Source organism: Sebastes fasciatus, chromosome 19 (genome assembly GCF_043250625.1).
Source record: "Sebastes fasciatus isolate fSebFas1 chromosome 19, fSebFas1.pri, whole genome shotgun sequence".
Taxonomy (NCBI): domain Eukaryota; kingdom Metazoa; phylum Chordata; class Actinopteri; order Perciformes; family Sebastidae; genus Sebastes; species Sebastes fasciatus.
In genome coordinates this window covers 7,587,481-7,607,910 of record NC_133813.1, presented here as the reverse complement: position 1 = coordinate 7,607,910, position 20,430 = coordinate 7,587,481, and the positions used below count along the sequence as shown (strand labels likewise).

Below are 20,430 nucleotides of genomic sequence, written 5' to 3'. Positions count from 1 at the left end.
TTTCATTCTACTCTGTTTTCATGAGGCATCAATTGTTAAATACTTTTCTATAATTACTTTTTTTATGAAGGAAGTAGGGGACTTATTTCCCATATTATGTAACTCTCTAACATTTGCTGTAATAATGGATAATTCAACGTTAAAAATCAAACACTAATGAAATGATCCATTAGCATTAATACGAGCCGTTACTTACAATTTATGAGCCCTTTATTAAAGTGGTACCAACAGTTACAACATGTTGATTTATATTTAATTTTTAATTTACACAGTAAACAGTGGTGGAATGTAACTAAAAACATTTACTCAAGTACAGTACTTGATTACAATTTTGAGGTACTTGTAATTTATTTGAGTATTTCCATTTTCTGCGACTATATACTCAACTAAATTTATTTGACTACAACATAAATCAACCAATACCTTATGATGTATTATTATGGATTAAGCTACCCAGCAGTATATAAAGTAGTTAAAATTAGCTCCACCTTTACCAGCTGCAACATTAAAGTGATGGACGCATTAATGCATCACTAATTATTATCCAACAATATTATTCTGAGATAGGCCATTGTGCATAATGAGTACTTTTGCTTTTGGTACTTTATGTAGGCTATATTTTGATTTTGTACTTTTACTAATGTAACATTTTGAATGCATGACTTTCACTTGTAAGTGTTTCTTGTAATGGAAATTGTGGGATTAAAGGTTTACGTGCATGTAATCTGAATGAAATGTAATCTTTGGTGGCTGTAGTAAATAAACTGGGGAAAAAAAGTTGTAATATTGTAAAAAGTAAGCTTTTCATGTCTTTTATATCATAAAGCAGGTTAAAGTTATATATAAATACTGTGAAAGTATCAAAACACTCAGTCCGTGGAGTTATACACATAGACCGTATTCAGAAACTGTGTGTTTGAAACAAGCCGTTATGATTTCTGTCCATTTGTGATGTCACAAATTTACAATATTTAGACCATTTCACAGTTTTAAACGTAAAATTAAATGTGTCCCAGTTTATTTCCTTTTGCAGTGTATCTGAATGACTTCAGCTGACAGGATGTAAACATCTTACATCTTACCCAAGCTGTTTCCTAGCAACGCAATCCCGTTGCTATTCCGTTGAAATGCGCTAAAACGGAGTGTTTCAGACAGAGCGTGAATACAGGCATATTCAGACAGACAGTATGAAAACATGAACCTGAAAATGAGCACGATAGGGGACCTTTAAGTAGTGGACTTCTCCTTTTTGTCAGTTCGTCTTCGCTCCTGCCTTGTCTGCCTTGTCTCCCATGTTAACCTTGCAATCCTGCCTGTGTTCCTGGTGTTCCTTGTGTCTTCCAGTTAGTACTTAGTTTAGGTTCTGATGTTTTTACCTTTGTACTTTGTTTTTGTTCCTCAGTCTGTTTTCTCAGTTTTTGATCCCTGTTTAGTTTTTACCACCAGCTAATCAATTAAAGCTCGCTTTTTGTTGGATTAATCTGTCGGCCTGGTGTCCAGCCTTTAAACTAAAACCCTGAGAACTTTAACCATATTTCTTGTAATGGAAATTGTGGTATTAAAAGTTGATGTGCATGTCATCTGAATGAAATGTAATCTTTAGTGGCTGTAGTAAATATGATGGGAGCAAACATCTGATGTGTTTAGTTTATGCTTCACATAGACAAGGTCTTGCATGCAAACTAACCATCTTTTCTAACCCACTGCATATCTAACACACATTAAGATCACATACAGAAACTGTGAATTAGTTAAACATAAACATACAGCTTCAGATAATCTTAACCCCCACATCACCCCCCCTCCCCTCTGTCCTTCTTGAGCACATGTGTTCCGAAGAACAAAGAGGTCACGTGATGACATGCTGGCGGCCATCTTTGATTCCGCCATCTTTGTAGTTTTACAGTGCTCGCCATTTTGGTCTGTAGGCCATTCAGACATTTTGAAACAAGACGCCATCTTGTTCCCCCCCCCTCTCTCTCTCACACACACACACACACACACACACACACACACACACACACACGCACACACTGTGTTTGGTTTGTTTAGTTTAGTTATTTAGTTAGATTAATATTGTGTTTAAAACCTTTATTATCTTGTAAATAAATGTTTGTGGAATATACATGCTGGTCTCTTTAATGTTGCACAAGAGTGAATAATGCCAACCTCTGCTATGTCAAGAACTCCGATATCCTTCAACCTTTACTATCTATTTTGGTTATAGTTATTAATTTAATTATTAATCAACATTCCAAATTGATAGTTTAGTATATATAATGAGACTATATTAACGTTTTGGTCATTGGTCCCTGATTCCAGGGTGGTGCCCCGTTTATTATTGATGTTTATTGATAATCTTTATTAATATTAATAATTCTATGCAACTTCATTATCATCTTCATCGCAGCACACAGGTTTTGGCTGCATCTAAAGGCAGACGCGTCAGGAGCGCAACCTCCCAAGCACATTGGAAAGAAAAAGTGTTACACCTGGCGTTTTTCAAATGTTTTTAGACGCGGCATGTGCACGGTTCCTTTCATTGATACTGTGATGCATTTCTATTACATTGGTCTTTATAAATAAATTACAGCAAAGCTTTATTGAATGTGTATTCTCATGTTCTCATTCCCACATTGACTTTTCTTGTACATAGTTGTCCTCAGTCTCATTTGCTTAAATCGGTCATGGAGGAATCACAATTTAATTGAGACCTGTAAATTAGTTGTATTGTTCTTGTTAACTGTATTTTACGTAATATTAATATTTGTGGATGTGTTGTGGTTGTGCCTTTTGAGTAAAGTGAGAGAGTTTTGAAGCAGAAGGTTTGCTGGAGTTTACTATCCCTACACCTCAGAGCCCTCAAGTCACATGCTTATGTACATTCAGTTGTCTGAACAGCTTCAGGACTTAACAGCAGTATAACACCAGTATTACTATCTCTACACCTCAGAGCCCTCAAGTCACATGCTTATGTACATTCAGGTGTCTGAATAGCTTCAGGACTTAACGACAGTATTCCTAATTGCACTTCATGTTTACCAAACAAAGCAAGGTCAATATGGTTGCATCACATTATGTCACGTTCTATTACATGTTATATTGTTATATTATATTATTATTGTATTACATGTTTATTGTATTATAGTACATGCAGTGGTGGAAGAAGTTCTCAGATATTGTACTTCAGTAAAAGTAGCAATACTACCATGTAGAAATACTCTTTTACAAGTAAGAGTCCTGCATTTAAAAAAGTAAAAGTTCAAAAATATTATCATCTGAATATACTTAAAGTACCAAACATAAAAGTACTCATTATGAAGAATAATGTATATTATTGTATTCTAATTATTGATGCCTGAATGTGTTCATCACTTTAATGTTGCAGCTGGTAAAGGTGGAGCTCATTGTAATGACTTTATATACTGCTGGGTAGCTTAATCTATAATAATACATCATTTATTAGTTGATTATATTTTGTATTAATAATCTGAATCTGTAAAGTAACTAAAGCTGTAAGATAAATGTAGTGGAGGAAAAGTTTAGTATTTCCCTATGAGATGTAGTTGAGTAGAAGTAGAAAGTAGCAGAACATGGAAATACTCAAGTAAAGTAGAAGTACCTCAAAATTGTAATAAAGTACAGTATTTGAGTAATTGTACTTTGTTACATTCCACCACTGAGTACATTTTATACTGTTGTGTTTTTCAAAGCATTCTTTACTGTTCCTGTTGGAATAAAATAATTGTTAATTATTTAACTGCAAAGTAGTAATGTGTTTTTGATACCTTCACTTTTTTTGCATTAAATCATACCGGGATGCTGAAATTGATTGGATGTGGCTAAGCCCCGCCTAGAAAAATTTCCACCAACCGCCACGGTTCCTGGATTCTTTGAAAAAGCCTTGCAGTGCAGGATTACATGATCTTCAGTCAGAGAGACACTTCGGTCAATCTTTAACCACCTAAAGAAGACCTGCAGCTGAGAACTGCTCGGTTTGTGTGGACGTCTGAAGAATGGCGTTGTTTTTACTTGGAGGACGTTTCTTTAAATGCAGAACTGACATTAAGAGAGTCATCACAGCGACCCAGCCATACTGGTAATTGTTTTCTGTTTGATAACTGCACGAATATGTACATTCGATTTAACCACGGAGCGAGAAAACAAGAAATGCCTGACATGATGTTTGCAACATTTGTATAATTTTTGCAGAATTTCTCTGAAATATTGTTTGATTTAAAACCACTACATGGCATAGTATGTCCAGGCAGTTCAACATATACAGTATGCATAAAATAATATTGCTGAAATTGTTATAATCTTTAAATATATCAAAATCCCGCTGTAAAACCAACTGTAAATCTAAAGTATTTAATCAATCTATTAGCAGTAGTAGTAGTATTTTAGTTGCTGGTATTAGAATTGTTATATGGTATATTTTGATTTTTGAAATGAAAAATTAACAAATAAAGTTGCGTAAAAAAAATCCCAATAATAGAGAGTTATGCAATGATAACTACTGAAACTGAAACCATATGCCAACATCTACTCTACATTTAGGTAAATGTACAAGTCTCCACATGTTGAAATGTCCCAAATATGTAAGAAAAGTGGTGCAAAACTCTTTAAAATTACAAAATAATAACAATAACAATAGTAATAATTAAAATAATAATAATAATAATAGTTATGATTCAAATTTTGTTTTAAATTTGAGGAGCTTTTTCCCTTCAAAATAAAACAATCAAAAAAAATCTTAGAAGAAAATAATTTTCTATGAACTAGAATAAGATCAGTCATATCATTTCTATAATATAAATAGTCTTTTATTTTTCAACATATAAAATAAACCTCAACCAAATAAAAACCCTTTTGATTAGAACTCAGTGTTGAATTAAAAGCTTTTGCTATCAGGACATTTTGAATATCTGCACAAGTCCCCAAGACTTCATCTCAACTGAAGCATTTGTGCACTTTTTTTTAATTTCGTGACACTCCATCAAAGCAAAGCAGTGCAGCTTTGTGGTTTATTAAGGTATCCTAGCTGGCATGTTCAGGTCAGAGGCCTGAGTCATGTTTAACAGCAAGTCACAACGTGGATAGGAACAAAAATAAGAGAAAACTTGTTCTTATACCGCTTCTTGCATGAGGCCCAATGACTCCTACATCAAGATTCAGTCAAAATTATAAGAATGTTTAAAACAGAAGCTGTCGTTGAGGGTAATGGGGACCATGGTGTTGAGCATGTATCACAACCACTGATCAGAATTTTTTTAAGGCAAATGAAACTCAAGAACAATTTTTGGGGGGTTTTGCTGTGATGTTTTTCACTTGGCAGAACTATTCCATTCTTATCCATCACCATGACCATTACTGCCACCGTCTACCTGTCTGTTTCCCTGCAGCTCTTCGGTGGTCTCAGGCAGGCAGCATGTTAATGGAGTGGATCTGTACTATGAGAGGACAGGCAGAGGGAAACATGCTGTGCTGTTGATTCCTGGTACTTTGGGTAAATACAACAACACACCTCTTGTTAATGGTAGAGAGGAGACTTTCTGGCGAGACCTCTCACACATACCGTAGGCTATCTCTACCTCGTGTCCTTTACATGTTTATGTCCTCTAAGCCTGTGAAAACCTTTTTTTGTCTCTCCTACCACAGGGCACCCTGCGATTCATTTTGAACATCAGATGAAGTCTCTGAATAAGGAACGCTTTACACTAGTGGGCTTGGATTCCCGTGGTTACGGACAATCCCGCCCCCCAGCCAGAGACTATCCCCCTGACTTCTTCGAGATTGACGCAAAGGACGGAGTGGATCTGATGAAGGTCTCATCAATCTGTTGATCAGCCATGGGGGATAATTATTACCAATCTGAATGTCATACTAAGAAGCCCCCCCGGGGATAATATGGTGGGAAGAAACATACTGTAGGTGTGTAAATATGAGAGCATGGACTGATAAATTGAAGTTCAGTTTAGTGTAAAGTAACTTTGAAGCAAGTTAATTAGGGCTGTCATTCGATTACAATATTTAACCGCAATTAATGACATGATTGAAGTATTTAATACTTCAACATGGCAGTGGGTAAATTGATTTATGCAAATGTATGCATATTTTTATTATTGGAAATCAATTAACAACACAAAACAATGACAAATATTGTCCAGAAACCCTCACAGGTACTGCATTTAGTATAAAAACTATATGCTCAAATCATAACATGACAAACTCAAGCGCAACAGGCAACAACAGCTGTCAGTGTGTCAGTGTGCTGACTTGACTATGACTTGCCCCAAACTGCATGATTATCATAAAGTGGGCATGTCTCTAAAGGGGAGTCTTGTCGGTACCCATAGTACCTATTTTCATACACATATCTTGAGGTCAGAGGTCAAGGTATCCCTTTGAAAATTTCGATGCCAGTTTTTCCTCGCCAAAATTTAGCGCAAGTTCTGAGAGTTATTTGGCTTCTTTCGCAAAAAGCTTGTGTGACATGGCTGGTACCAATGGATTCCTTAGGTTTTGTAGTTTCATATGATGCCAGTATCTTCATTCTTGCTTTAAAACTGAGCTACAACCTAAAAATCTCATGTTGCGTTAAAGAAATTAGTGGCATTAGAAAAAATGTGACTGCCCTAAGAGTAATGTAAGACAGTATTACATTGTCACACCAGCTAAATGAAAGCACAGGCTAATAACTGGTTTCAGGATAATAGTGAAAAGACTATAATATCCTTTATGAAGCATAGACTTGAAATAAACAAATCAAAGGATTTTGCGTGGCACAATTATGTTAAAGCACAAATTATACCTCAAAATACCTCCTCTGATCTGTACTCCATCTTCAGATTAAGAAACTATGCATTAACAATCAAATACGTTTTTAATAAATCTAATCCATACACTGCTCTGAGTGGCTGATGTATAAAGGGAAGCATTCTCACTTTTGCTGACACTGATGATAATCCCGATTGTTATATCAAACACAAAGTTTATCAATCCATGCTCTTGGTTTTGCACACAAATGTTCACATCAGTATTTTTTTTTTATTCCAATATGTAATTCACTGTCTAGCAAATATGTGCTCTGATTACCGAATTGTGTGATTAGAAGAAGGGAAACTAATTAACATCTGTATGTTCATTATTTAGTGCATTTGTTGCATATGAGACAATGTTAGTGATTGTATAGTATTTTTTTCATTTTATTGACAGGCACTGGGCTTTAGCAAGTTCTCTGTGATGGGTTGGAGTGCGGGAGGAACCGTCGCTCTGATTGCAGCAGCGAAGAACCCCGACCTGATTAAACAACTGGTTGTATGTGGGGCCAAAATCCAGGTTTTCGAGAAGGATAACGAGACTACTATGGGTAATCTGCCAATGTAGTTTACTACAAACTGTGAACTGTGCATGGTGTATTCTTTCCTAACTGTGTATATTGTGTGTCCTTGTGTCTGCATGGGTTTCGTAGAGATACGTGATGCATCCATGGCCAGATGGAAGAAAATAGAGCCGATTATGGAGATCTATGGAAAAGAAGCCTTTGCTAAAACCTGGGGGGGCTTTTTGGATGGGTATCTACAATATGCAAATAGACCAGGAGGTACTGAATCAATGTTGTTACAGACTCATTACACATGTGAAGCTGAAACTGAAAACCATCCGATATAATAAAATCAAGACATGGAGGGGAAATTCTTTGCAGTCATAATGCGATTATAAAGTAAGTTGTTGTTGTGATGGAAACAGTCTCAAGGCAGTTCGTGAAATAGTCGTGACATTGAATCTATTTTATTTGAGTACGTAGACAAGGAAATCCCTTTCTGATGCTCAGAACGACTTTCAACAACGTATTTTTTGTTCATTTTCCTACGAATGTCCAGCAACATGTGAAGCACGTGTCAATTTCCACTCTAATCTTTTAAAAGATAAAACTACTACTTAGTTAAGTTTAAGAAAAGATTGACTTGGTTAGGTTAAGGCAACAAAACTCAGTTAGGTTTAGGAAAAGATCGCAGTTTGGGTTAAAACAACACCGGAAGTGGCGCAATTTAGGAGGGAAAATATTCATTTCTGCCACAAGATCTCTACTACTTTCATACAAAAGGAACATATGAATGCTCTTTAATTTGGTTATGTTCTAATAAATTTCAGCTGAAAAGAGTAAAACCAAAACGTTAACTTAAATGTCCTCTGGTCAGGGAGTATCTGCGTGGAGCTTATGCCACTAATCAGCTGTCCAACCCTCATTGTCCATGGAGAGAAGGACAAAATGGTGTCCATCTCCGAAACACAGGTCATCCACAAACTCATCAAGGGATCACGGTGAGACAACAAACACACACACACACAACATCAACATCTTGAGACAAGTAGCCAGCCATCTTGTCTCTCTCCCTCTCTCTCTCTCTCACACCCACAAACCCACCCACACACACACACACACACACACACACACACACACACACGTACACACACATTTAAAGGGGAACATCACCTAAATTAAGTATTCCAATATGTGATTTTCATGGCCTAGGAAAGTTCAATCAATATTTGTGAACATGAGCTACTCTCTCTCAAAGCCAGAAACCAGAGAAGTAAGTCTCAAACTTATGATGTCATAGGGTATAAAGTGTGGAGCTGCTCCAGACAATGAATGGGAGACTGATTTTGTGGAACCACAGAATACCAAAATACCCAAATGAGCTTTATTCTATAGTAGTGTTCTCAGTTGTGAAACAGAAGATGTTCCCATATACTCAGAACATTCCTCTGGGTGCTCTCAGTGTCATCTATAACATCTTTCCCTATTCATTGTCTATGGAGCGGTTCCACACTTTATACCCTATGACATCACAAATTTGAGTTTTAGCCCTCTAGTTGTTGGATTTGGAAGAGAGTTGTTCATGCCTACTTTTATTTTTTGGACTGTCTTAGACCATAGGGAATAACATGTATGAATTTCGAAAATGGGCGTAGTAACCCTTTAAACAACATTACCATTACCTCAAATTCAGGAAATGACACTAGTGTCTTTTTTTCAATCCCAAATCTAGATTACACCTAATGCCAAATGGTGGCCACACTCTCCATGACGACTACCCTGATGAATTCAACAAACTGGTGGAAGACTTTCTGGAAGACTGATAGATTAATTAACACTGTGAAATAACAACCATGATCATTTTGTGGAGAAGAGAAGGGTGACTGCAAATATTTACACTACCAGACTTCATTTTAACTTTAATTATTTCATTCTACTCTGTTTTCATGAGGCATCAATTGTTAAATACTTTTCTATAATTACTTTTTTTATGAAGGAAGTAGGGGACTTATTTCCCATATTATGTAACTCTCTAACATTTGCTGTAATAATGGATAATTCAACGTTAAAAATCAAACACTAATGAAATGATCCATTAGCATTAATACGAGCCGTTACTTACAATTTATGAGCCCTTTATTAAAGTGGTACCAACAGTTACAACATGTTGATTTATATTTAATTTTTAATTTACACAGTAAACAGTGGTGGAATGTAACTAAAAACATTTACTCAAGTACAGTACTTGATTACAATTTTGAGGTACTTGTAATTTATTTGAGTATTTCCATTTTCTGCGACTATATACTCAACTAAATTTATTTGACTACAACATAAATCAACCAATACCTTATGATGTATTATTATGGATTAAGCTACCCAGCAGTATATAAAGTAGTTAAAATTAGCTCCACCTTTACCAGCTGCAACATTAAAGTGATGGACGCATTAATGCATCACTAATTATTATCCAACAATATTATTCTGAGATAGGCCATTGTGCATAATGAGTACTTTTGCTTTTGGTACTTTATGTAGGCTATATTTTGATTTTGTACTTTTACTAATGTAACATTTTGAATGCATGACTTTCACTTGTAAGTGTTTCTTGTAATGGAAATTGTGGGATTAAAGGTTTACGTGCATGTAATCTGAATGAAATGTAATCTTTGGTGGCTGTAGTAAATAAACTGGGGAAAAAAAGTTGTAATATTGTAAAAAGTAAGCTTTTCATGTCTTTTATATCATAAAGCAGGTTAAAGTTATATATAAATACTGTGAAAGTATCAAAACACTCAGTCCGTGGAGTTATACACATAGACCGTATTCAGAAACTGTGTGTTTGAAACAAGCCGTTATGATTTCTGTCCATTTGTGATGTCACAAATTTACAATATTTAGACCATTTCACAGTTTTAAACGTAAAATTAAATGTGTCCCAGTTTATTTCCTTTTGCAGTGTATCTGAATGACTTCAGCTGACAGGATGTAAACATCTTACATCTTACCCAAGCTGTTTCCTAGCAACGCAATCCCGTTGCTATTCCGTTGAAATGCGCTAAAACGGAGTGTTTCAGACAGAGCGTGAATACAGGCATATTCAGACAGACAGTATGAAAACATGAACCTGAAAATGAGCACGATAGGGGACCTTTAAGTAGTGGACTTCTCCTTTTTGTCAGTTCGTCTTCGCTCCTGCCTTGTCTGCCTTGTCTCCCATGTTAACCTTGCAATCCTGCCTGTGTTCCTGGTGTTCCTTGTGTCTTCCAGTTAGTACTTAGTTTAGGTTCTGATGTTTTTACCTTTGTACTTTGTTTTTGTTCCTCAGTCTGTTTTCTCAGTTTTTGATCCCTGTTTAGTTTTTACCACCAGCTAATCAATTAAAGCTCGCTTTTTGTTGGATTAATCTGTCGGCCTGGTGTCCAGCCTTTAAACTAAAACCCTGAGAACTTTAACCATATTTCTTGTAATGGAAATTGTGGTATTAAAAGTTGATGTGCATGTCATCTGAATGAAATGTAATCTTTAGTGGCTGTAGTAAATATGATGGGAGCAAACATCTGATGTGTTTAGTTTATGCTTCACATAGACAAGGTCTTGCATGCAAACTAACCATCTTTTCTAACCCACTGCATATCTAACACACATTAAGATCACATACAGAAACTGTGAATTAGTTAAACATAAACATACAGCTTCAGATAATCTTAACCCCCACATCACCCCCCCTCCCCTCTGTCCTTCTTGAGCACATGTGTTCCGAAGAACAAAGAGGTCACGTGATGACATGCTGGCGGCCATCTTTGATTCCGCCATCTTTGTAGTTTTACAGTGCTCGCCATTTTGGTCTGTAGGCCATTCAGACATTTTGAAACAAGACGCCATCTTGTTCCCCCCCCCTCTCTCTCTCACACACACACACACACACACACACACACACACACACACACACGCACACACTGTGTTTGGTTTGTTTAGTTTAGTTATTTAGTTAGATTAATATTGTGTTTAAAACCTTTATTATCTTGTAAATAAATGTTTGTGGAATATACATGCTGGTCTCTTTAATGTTGCACAAGAGTGAATAATGCCAACCTCTGCTATGTCAAGAACTCCGATATCCTTCAACCTTTACTATCTATTTTGGTTATAGTTATTAATTTAATTATTAATCAACATTCCAAATTGATAGTTTAGTATATATAATGAGACTATATTAACGTTTTGGTCATTGGTCCCTGATTCCAGGGTGGTGCCCCGTTTATTATTGATGTTTATTGATAATCTTTATTAATATTAATAATTCTATGCAACTTCATTATCATCTTCATCGCAGCACACAGGTTTTGGCTGCATCTAAAGGCAGACGCGTCAGGAGCGCAACCTCCCAAGCACATTGGAAAGAAAAAGTGTTACACCTGGCGTTTTTCAAATGTTTTTAGACGCGGCATGTGCACGGTTCCTTTCATTGATACTGTGATGCATTTCTATTACATTGGTCTTTATAAATAAATTACAGCAAAGCTTTATTGAATGTGTATTCTCATGTTCTCATTCCCACATTGACTTTTCTTGTACATAGTTGTCCTCAGTCTCATTTGCTTAAATCGGTCATGGAGGAATCACAATTTAATTGAGACCTGTAAATTAGTTGTATTGTTCTTGTTAACTGTATTTTACGTAATATTAATATTTGTGGATGTGTTGTGGTTGTGCCTTTTGAGTAAAGTGAGAGAGTTTTGAAGCAGAAGGTTTGCTGGAGTTTACTATCCCTACACCTCAGAGCCCTCAAGTCACATGCTTATGTACATTCAGTTGTCTGAACAGCTTCAGGACTTAACAGCAGTATAACACCAGTATTACTATCTCTACACCTCAGAGCCCTCAAGTCACATGCTTATGTACATTCAGGTGTCTGAATAGCTTCAGGACTTAACGACAGTATTCCTAATTGCACTTCATGTTTACCAAACAAAGCAAGGTCAATATGGTTGCATCACATTATGTCACGTTCTATTACATGTTATATTGTTATATTATATTATTATTGTATTACATGTTTATTGTATTATAGTACATGCAGTGGTGGAAGAAGTTCTCAGATATTGTACTTCAGTAAAAGTAGCAATACTACCATGTAGAAATACTCTTTTACAAGTAAGAGTCCTGCATTTAAAAAAGTAAAAGTTCAAAAATATTATCATCTGAATATACTTAAAGTACCAAACATAAAAGTACTCATTATGAAGAATAATGTATATTATTGTATTCTAATTATTGATGCCTGAATGTGTTCATCACTTTAATGTTGCAGCTGGTAAAGGTGGAGCTCATTGTAATGACTTTATATACTGCTGGGTAGCTTAATCTATAATAATACATCATTTATTAGTTGATTATATTTTGTATTAATAATCTGAATCTGTAAAGTAACTAAAGCTGTAAGATAAATGTAGTGGAGGAAAAGTTTAGTATTTCCCTATGAGATGTAGTTGAGTAGAAGTAGAAAGTAGCAGAACATGGAAATACTCAAGTAAAGTAGAAGTACCTCAAAATTGTAATAAAGTACAGTATTTGAGTAATTGTACTTTGTTACATTCCACCACTGAGTACATTTTATACTGTTGTGTTTTTCAAAGCATTCTTTACTGTTCCTGTTGGAATAAAATAATTGTTAATTATTTAACTGCAAAGTAGTAATGTGTTTTTGATACCTTCACTTTTTTTGCATTAAATCATACCGGGATGCTGAAATTGATTGGATGTGGCTAAGCCCCGCCTAGAAAAATTTCCACCAACCGCCACGGTTCCTGGATTCTTTGAAAAAGCCTTGCAGTGCAGGATTACATGATCTTCAGTCAGAGAGACACTTCGGTCAATCTTTAACCACCTAAAGAAGACCTGCAGCTGAGAACTGCTCGGTTTGTGTGGACGTCTGAAGAATGGCGTTGTTTTTACTTGGAGGACGTTTCTTTAAATGCAGAACTGACATTAAGAGAGTCATCACAGCGACCCAGCCATACTGGTAATTGTTTTCTGTTTGATAACTGCACGAATATGTACATTCGATTTAACCACGGAGCGAGAAAACAAGAAATGCCTGACATGATGTTTGCAACATTTGTATAATTTTTGCAGAATTTCTCTGAAATATTGTTTGATTTAAAACCACTACATGGCATAGTATGTCCAGGCAGTTCAACATATACAGTATGCATAAAATAATATTGCTGAAATTGTTATAATCTTTAAATATATCAAAATCCCGCTGTAAAACCAACTGTAAATCTAAAGTATTTAATCAATCTATTAGCAGTAGTAGTAGTATTTTAGTTGCTGGTATTAGAATTGTTATATGGTATATTTTGATTTTTGAAATGAAAAATTAACAAATAAAGTTGCGTAAAAAAAATCCCAATAATAGAGAGTTATGCAATGATAACTACTGAAACTGAAACCATATGCCAACATCTACTCTACATTTAGGTAAATGTACAAGTCTCCACATGTTGAAATGTCCCAAATATGTAAGAAAAGTGGTGCAAAACTCTTTAAAATTACAAAATAATAACAATAACAATAGTAATAATTAAAATAATAATAATAATAATAGTTATGATTCAAATTTTGTTTTAAATTTGAGGAGCTTTTTCCCTTCAAAATAAAACAATCAAAAAAAATCTTAGAAGAAAATAATTTTCTATGAACTAGAATAAGATCAGTCATATCATTTCTATAATATAAATAGTCTTTTATTTTTCAACATATAAAATAAACCTCAACCAAATAAAAACCCTTTTGATTAGAACTCAGTGTTGAATTAAAAGCTTTTGCTATCAGGACATTTTGAATATCTGCACAAGTCCCCAAGACTTCATCTCAACTGAAGCATTTGTGCACTTTTTTTTAATTTCGTGACACTCCATCAAAGCAAAGCAGTGCAGCTTTGTGGTTTATTAAGGTATCCTAGCTGGCATGTTCAGGTCAGAGGCCTGAGTCATGTTTAACAGCAAGTCACAACGTGGATAGGAACAAAAATAAGAGAAAACTTGTTCTTATACCGCTTCTTGCATGAGGCCCAATGACTCCTACATCAAGATTCAGTCAAAATTATAAGAATGTTTAAAACAGAAGCTGTCGTTGAGGGTAATGGGGACCATGGTGTTGAGCATGTATCACAACCACTGATCAGAATTTTTTTAAGGCAAATGAAACTCAAGAACAATTTTTGGGGGGTTTTGCTGTGATGTTTTTCACTTGGCAGAACTATTCCATTCTTATCCATCACCATGACCATTACTGCCACCGTCTACCTGTCTGTTTCCCTGCAGCTCTTCGGTGGTCTCAGGCAGGCAGCATGTTAACGGAGTGGATCTGTACTATGAGAGGACAGGCAGAGGGAAACATGCTGTGCTGTTGATTCCTGGTGCTTTGGGTAAATACAACAACACACCTCTTGTTAATGGTAGAGAGGAGACTTTCTGGCGAGACCTCTCACACATACCGTAGGCTATCTCTACCTCGTGTCCTTTACATGTTTATGTCCTTTAAGCCTGTGAAAACCTTTTTTTGTCTCTCCTACCACAGGGCACACTGGGATTCATTTTGAACATCAGATGAAGTCTCTGAATAAGGAACGCTTTACACTAGTGGGCTTGGATTCCCGTGGTTACGGACAATCCCGCCCCCCAGCCAGAGACTTCCCCCCTGACTTCTACGAGATTGACGCAAAGGACGGAGTGGATCTGATGAAGGTCTCATCAATCTGTTGATCAGCCATGGGGGATAATTATTACCAATCTGAATGTCATACTAAGAAGCCCCCCCGGGGATAATATGGTGGGAAGAAACATACTGTAGGTGTGTAAATATGAGAGCATGGACTGATAAATTGAAGTTCAGTTTAGTGTAAAGTAACTTTGAAGCAAGTTAATTAGGGCTGTCATTCGATTACAATATTTAACCGCAATTAATGACATGATTGAAGTATTTAATACTTCAACATGGCAGTGGGTAAATTGATTTATGCAAATGTATGCATATTTTTATTATTGGAAATCAATTAACACAAAACAATGACAAATATTGTCCAGAAACCCTCACAGGTACTGCATTTAGTATAAAAACTATATGCTCAAATCATAACATGACAAACTCAAGCGCAACAGGCAACAACAGCTGTCAGTGTGTCAGTGTGCTGACTTGACTATGACTTGCCCCAAACTGCATGATTATCATAAAGTGGGCATGTCTCTAAAGGGGAGTCTTGTCGGTACCCATAGTACCTATTTTCATACACATATCTTGAGGTCAGAGGTCAAGGTATCCCTTTGAAAATTTCGATGCCAGTTTTTCCTCGCCAAAATTTAGCGCAAGTTCTGAGAGTTATTTGGCTTCTTTCGCAAAAAGCTTGTGTGACATGGCTGGTACCAATGGATTCCTTAGGTTTTGTAGTTTCATATGATGCCAGTATCTTCATTCTTGCTTTAAAACTGAGCTACAACCTAAAAATCTCATGTTGCGTTAAAGAAATTAGTGGCATTAGAAAAAATGTGACTGCCCTAAGAGTAATGTAAGACAGTATTACATTGTCACACCAGCTAAATGAAAGCACAGGCTAATAACTGGTTTCAGGATAATAGTGAAAAGACTATAATATCCTTTATGAAGCATAGACTTGAAATAAACAAATCAAAGGATTTTGCGTGGCACAATTATGTTAAAGCACAAATTATACCTCAAAATACCTCCTCCGATCTGTACTCCATCTTCAGATTAAGAAACTATGCATTAACAATCAAATAAGTTTTTAATAAATCTAATCCATACACTGCTCTGAGTGGCTGATGTATAAAGGGAAGCATTCTCACTTTTGCTGACACTGATGATAATCCCGATTGTTATATCAAACACAAAGTTTATCAATCCATGCTCTTGGTTTTGCACACAAATGTTCACATCAGTATTTTTTTTTATTCCAATATGTAATTCACTGTCTAGCAAATATGTGCTCTGATTACCGAATTGTGTGATTAGAAGAAGGGAAACTAATTAACATCTGTATGTTCATTATTTAGTGCATTTGTTGCATATGAGACAATGTTAGTGATTGTATAGTATTTTTTTCATTTTATTGACAGGCACTGGGCTTTAGCAAGTTCTCTGTGATGGGTTGGAGTGCGGGAGGAACCGTCGCTCTGATTGCAGCAGCGAAGAACCCCGACCTGATTAAACAACTGGTTGTATATGGGGCCAAAGCCTTTATTACCGAGGTGGACGTCAAGATTCACAACGGTAATCTGCCAATGTAGTCTACTACAAACTGTGTGAACTGTGCATGGTGTATTCTTTCCTAACTGTGTATATTGTGTTTCCTCCTGTGTGCATGGGTTTCGTAGAGATACGTGATGTCTCCACGGCCAGATGGGAGAAAGTAGGGCTGATGATGGAGATGTATGGAGAAAAAGCCTTTGCTAAAGGCTGGTCGGACATTTTGGATGGGTATCTACAATATGCAAATAGACCAGGAGGTACTGAATCAATGTTGTTACAGACTCATTACACATGTGAAACTGAAACTGAAAACCATCCGATATAATAATATCAAGACATGGAGGGGAAATTCTTTGCAGTCATAATGCGATTATAAAGTAAGTTGTTGTTGTGATGGAAACAGTCTCAAGGCAGTTCGTGAAATAGTCGTGACATTGAATCTATTTGATTTGTGTATATAGACACGAAAATCCCTTTCTGACGCTCAGCAAGACTTTCAACAACGTATTTTTTTTGCATTTTCCTACGAATGTCCAGCAACATGTGAAGCATGTGTCAATTTCCACTCTAATCTTTTCAAAAATAAAACTACTACTTAGTTAGGTTTAAGAAAAAATGTACTTGGTTAGGTTAAGGCAACAACACTCAGTTAGGTTTAGGAAAAGATCGCAGTTTGGGTTAAAACAACACCGGAAGTGGCGCAACTTAGGAGGGAAGACATTAATTTCTGCCACAAGATCTCTACTACTTTCATACAAAAGGAACATATGGATGCTCTTTAATTTGATTATGTTCTAATAAATTTCAGCTGAAAAGAGTAAAACCAAAACGTTAACTTAAATGTCCTCTGGTCAGGGAGTATCTGCCTGGAGCTTCTGCCACTAATCAGCTGTCCAACCCTCATTGTCCATGGAGGGAGGGATAGAATTACGCCCTTCTTCCACTCACAGCTCCAGCACGAACACATCAAGGGATCACGGTGAGACAACAAACACACACATTTAAAGGGGAACATCACCTAAATTAAGAATTCCAATGTGATTTCCATGGCCTAGGAAAGTTCAATCAATATTTGTGAACATGAGCTACTCTCTCTCAAGCCCAGAAACCAGAGAAGTAAGTCTCAAACTTATGATGTCATAGGGTATAAAGTGTGGAGCTGCTCCAGACAATGAATGGGAGACTGATTTTGTGGAACCACAGAATACCAAAATACCCAAATGAGCTTTATTCTATAGTAGTGTTCTCAGTTGTGAAACAGAAGATGTTCCCATATACTCAGAACATTCCTCTGGGTGCTCTCAGTGTCATCTATAACATCTTTCCCTATTCATTGTCTATGGAGCGGTTCCACACTTTATACCCTATGACATCACAAATTTGAGTTTTAGCCCTCTAGTTGTTGGATTTGGAAGAGAGTTGTTCATGCCTACTTTTATTTTTTGGACTGTCTTAGACCATAGGGAATAACATGTATGAATTTCGAAAATGGGCGTAGTAACCCTTTAAACAACATTACCATTACCTCAAATTCAGGAAATGACACTAGTGTCTTTTTTTCAATCCCAAATCTAGATTACACCTAATGCCAAATGGTGGCCACACTCTCCATGACGACTACCCTGATGAATTCAACAAACTGGTGGAAGACTTTCTGGAAGACTGATAGATTAATTAACACTGTGAAATAACAACCATGATCATTTTGTGGAGAAGAGAAGGGTGACTGCAAATATTTACACTACCAGACTTCATTTTAACTTTAATTATTTCATTCTACTCTGTTTTCATGAGGCATCAATTGTTAAATACTTTTCTATAATTACTTTTTTTATGAAGGAAGTAGGGGACTTATTTCCCATATTATGTAACTCTCTAACATTTGCTGTAATAATGGATAATTCAACGTTAAAAATCAAACACTAATGAAATGATCCATTAGCATTAATACGAGCCGTTACTTACAATTTATGAGCCCTTTATTAAAGTGGTACCAACAGTTACAACATGTTGATTTATATTTAATTTTTAATTTACACAGTAAACAGTGGTGGAATGTAACTAAAAACATTTACTCAAGTACAGTACTTGATTACAATTTTGAGGTACTTGTAATTTATTTGAGTATTTCCATTTTCTGCGACTATATACTCAACTAAATTTATTTGACTACAACATAAATCAACCAATACCTTATGATGTATTATTATGGATTAAGCTACCCAGCAGTATATAAAGTAGTTAAAATTAGCTCCACCTTTACCAGCTGCAACATTAAAGTGATGGACGCATTAATGCATCACTAATTATTATCCAACAATATTATTCTGAGATAGGCCATTGTGCATAATGAGTACTTTTGCTTTTGGTACTTTATGTAGGCTATATTTTGATTTTGTACTTTTACTAATGTAACATTTTGAATGCATGACTTTCACTTGTAAGTGTTTCTTGTAATGGAAATTGTGGGATTAAAGGTTTACGTGCATGTAATCTGAATGAAATGTAATCTTTGGTGGCTGTAGTAAATAAACTGGGGAAAAAAAGTTGTAATATTGTAAAAAGTAAGCTTTTCATGTCTTTTATATCATAAAGCAGGTTAAAGTTATATATAAATACTGTGAAAGTATCAAAACACTCAGTCCGTGGAGTTATACACATAGACCGTATTCAGAAACTGTGTGTTTGAAACAAGCCGTTATGATTTCTGTCCATTTGTGATGTCACAAATTTACAATATTTAGACCATTTCACAGTTTTAAACGTAAAATTAAATGTGTCCCAGTTTATTTCCTTTTGCAGTGTATCTGAATGACTTCAGCTGACAGGATGTAAACATCTTACATCTTACCCAAGCTGTTTCCTAGCAACGCAATCCCGTTGCTATTCCGTTGAAATGCGCTAAAACGGAGTGTTTCAGACAGAGCGTGAATACAGGCATATTCAGACAGACAGTATGAAAACATGAACCTGAAAATGAGCACGATAGGGGACCTTTAAGTAGTGGACTTCTCCTTTTTGTCAGTTCGTCTTCGCTCCTGCCTTGTCTGCCTTGTCTCCCATGTTAACCTTGCAATCCTGCCTGTGTTCCTGGTGTTCCTTGTGTCTTCCAGTTAGTACTTAGTTTAGGTTCTGATGTTTTTACCTTTGTACTTTGTTTTTGTTCCTCAGTCTGTTTTCTCAGTTTTTGATCCCTGTTTAGTTTTTACCACCAGCTAATCAATTAAAGCTCGCTTTTTGTTGGATTAATCTGTCGGCCTGGTGTCCAGCCTTTAAACTAAAACCCTGAGAACTTTAACCATATTTCTTGTAATGGAAATTGTGGTATTAAAAGTTGATGTGCATGTCATCTGAATGAAATGTAATCTTTAGTGGCTGTAGTAAATATGATGGGAGCAAACATCTGATGTGTTTAGTTTATGCTTCACATAGACAAGGTCTTGCATGCAAACTAACCATCTTTTCTAACCCACTGCATATCTAACACACATTAAGATCACATACAGAAACTGTGAATTAGTTAAACATAAACATACAGCTTCAGATAATCTTAACCCCCACATCACCCCCCCTCCCCTCTGTCCTTCTTGAGCACATGTGTTCCGAAGAACAAAGAGGTCACGTGATGACATGCTGGCGGCCATCTTTGATTCCGCCATCTTTGTAGTTTTACAGTGCTCGCCATTTTGGTCTGTAGGCCATTCAGACATTTTGAAACAAGACGCCATCTTGTTCCCCCCCCCTCTCTCTCTCACACACACACACACACACACACACACACACACACACACACGCACACACTGTGTTTGGTTTGTTTAGTTTAGTTATTT

The 20,430-nt window shown here is 36.1% G+C and overlaps 4 protein-coding genes across 7 annotated transcripts in view; 3 read left to right on the top strand and 1 right to left on the bottom strand.

Annotated features, from left to right (window-relative positions):
* The window catches only part of dcc (DCC netrin 1 receptor), a 330,153-nt gene that overhangs the window by 99,619 nt on the left and 210,104 nt on the right, over window positions 1-20,430 (bottom strand). The gene's annotated exons all lie outside the window — the stretch shown is intronic.
* Window positions 1-20,430, top strand: part of spina (spindlin a) — a 391,527-nt gene that overhangs the window by 213,670 nt on the left and 157,427 nt on the right. The window lies entirely within an intron of this gene.
* On the top strand, window positions 3,903-9,415 carry LOC141757130 (valacyclovir hydrolase-like). The gene is made up of 7 exons (XM_074617408.1): window positions 3,903-4,099; window positions 5,406-5,509; window positions 5,662-5,828; window positions 7,219-7,372; window positions 7,475-7,606; window positions 8,205-8,328; window positions 9,060-9,415. Exons 1-7 carry the CDS (start codon window positions 4,017-4,019, stop codon window positions 9,148-9,150), a joined length of 855 nt encoding a protein of 284 aa, XP_074473509.1. The 5' UTR covers window positions 3,903-4,016; the 3' UTR covers window positions 9,151-9,415.
* Window positions 13,156-18,531, top strand: LOC141757138 (valacyclovir hydrolase-like). Its single transcript, XM_074617416.1, has 7 exons — window positions 13,156-13,352; window positions 14,659-14,762; window positions 14,915-15,081; window positions 16,468-16,621; window positions 16,726-16,857; window positions 17,456-17,579; window positions 18,176-18,531. The coding sequence occupies exons 1-7, from the start codon at window positions 13,270-13,272 to the stop codon at window positions 18,264-18,266; spliced, it is 855 nt and encodes a 284-aa protein (XP_074473517.1). The 5' UTR covers window positions 13,156-13,269; the 3' UTR covers window positions 18,267-18,531.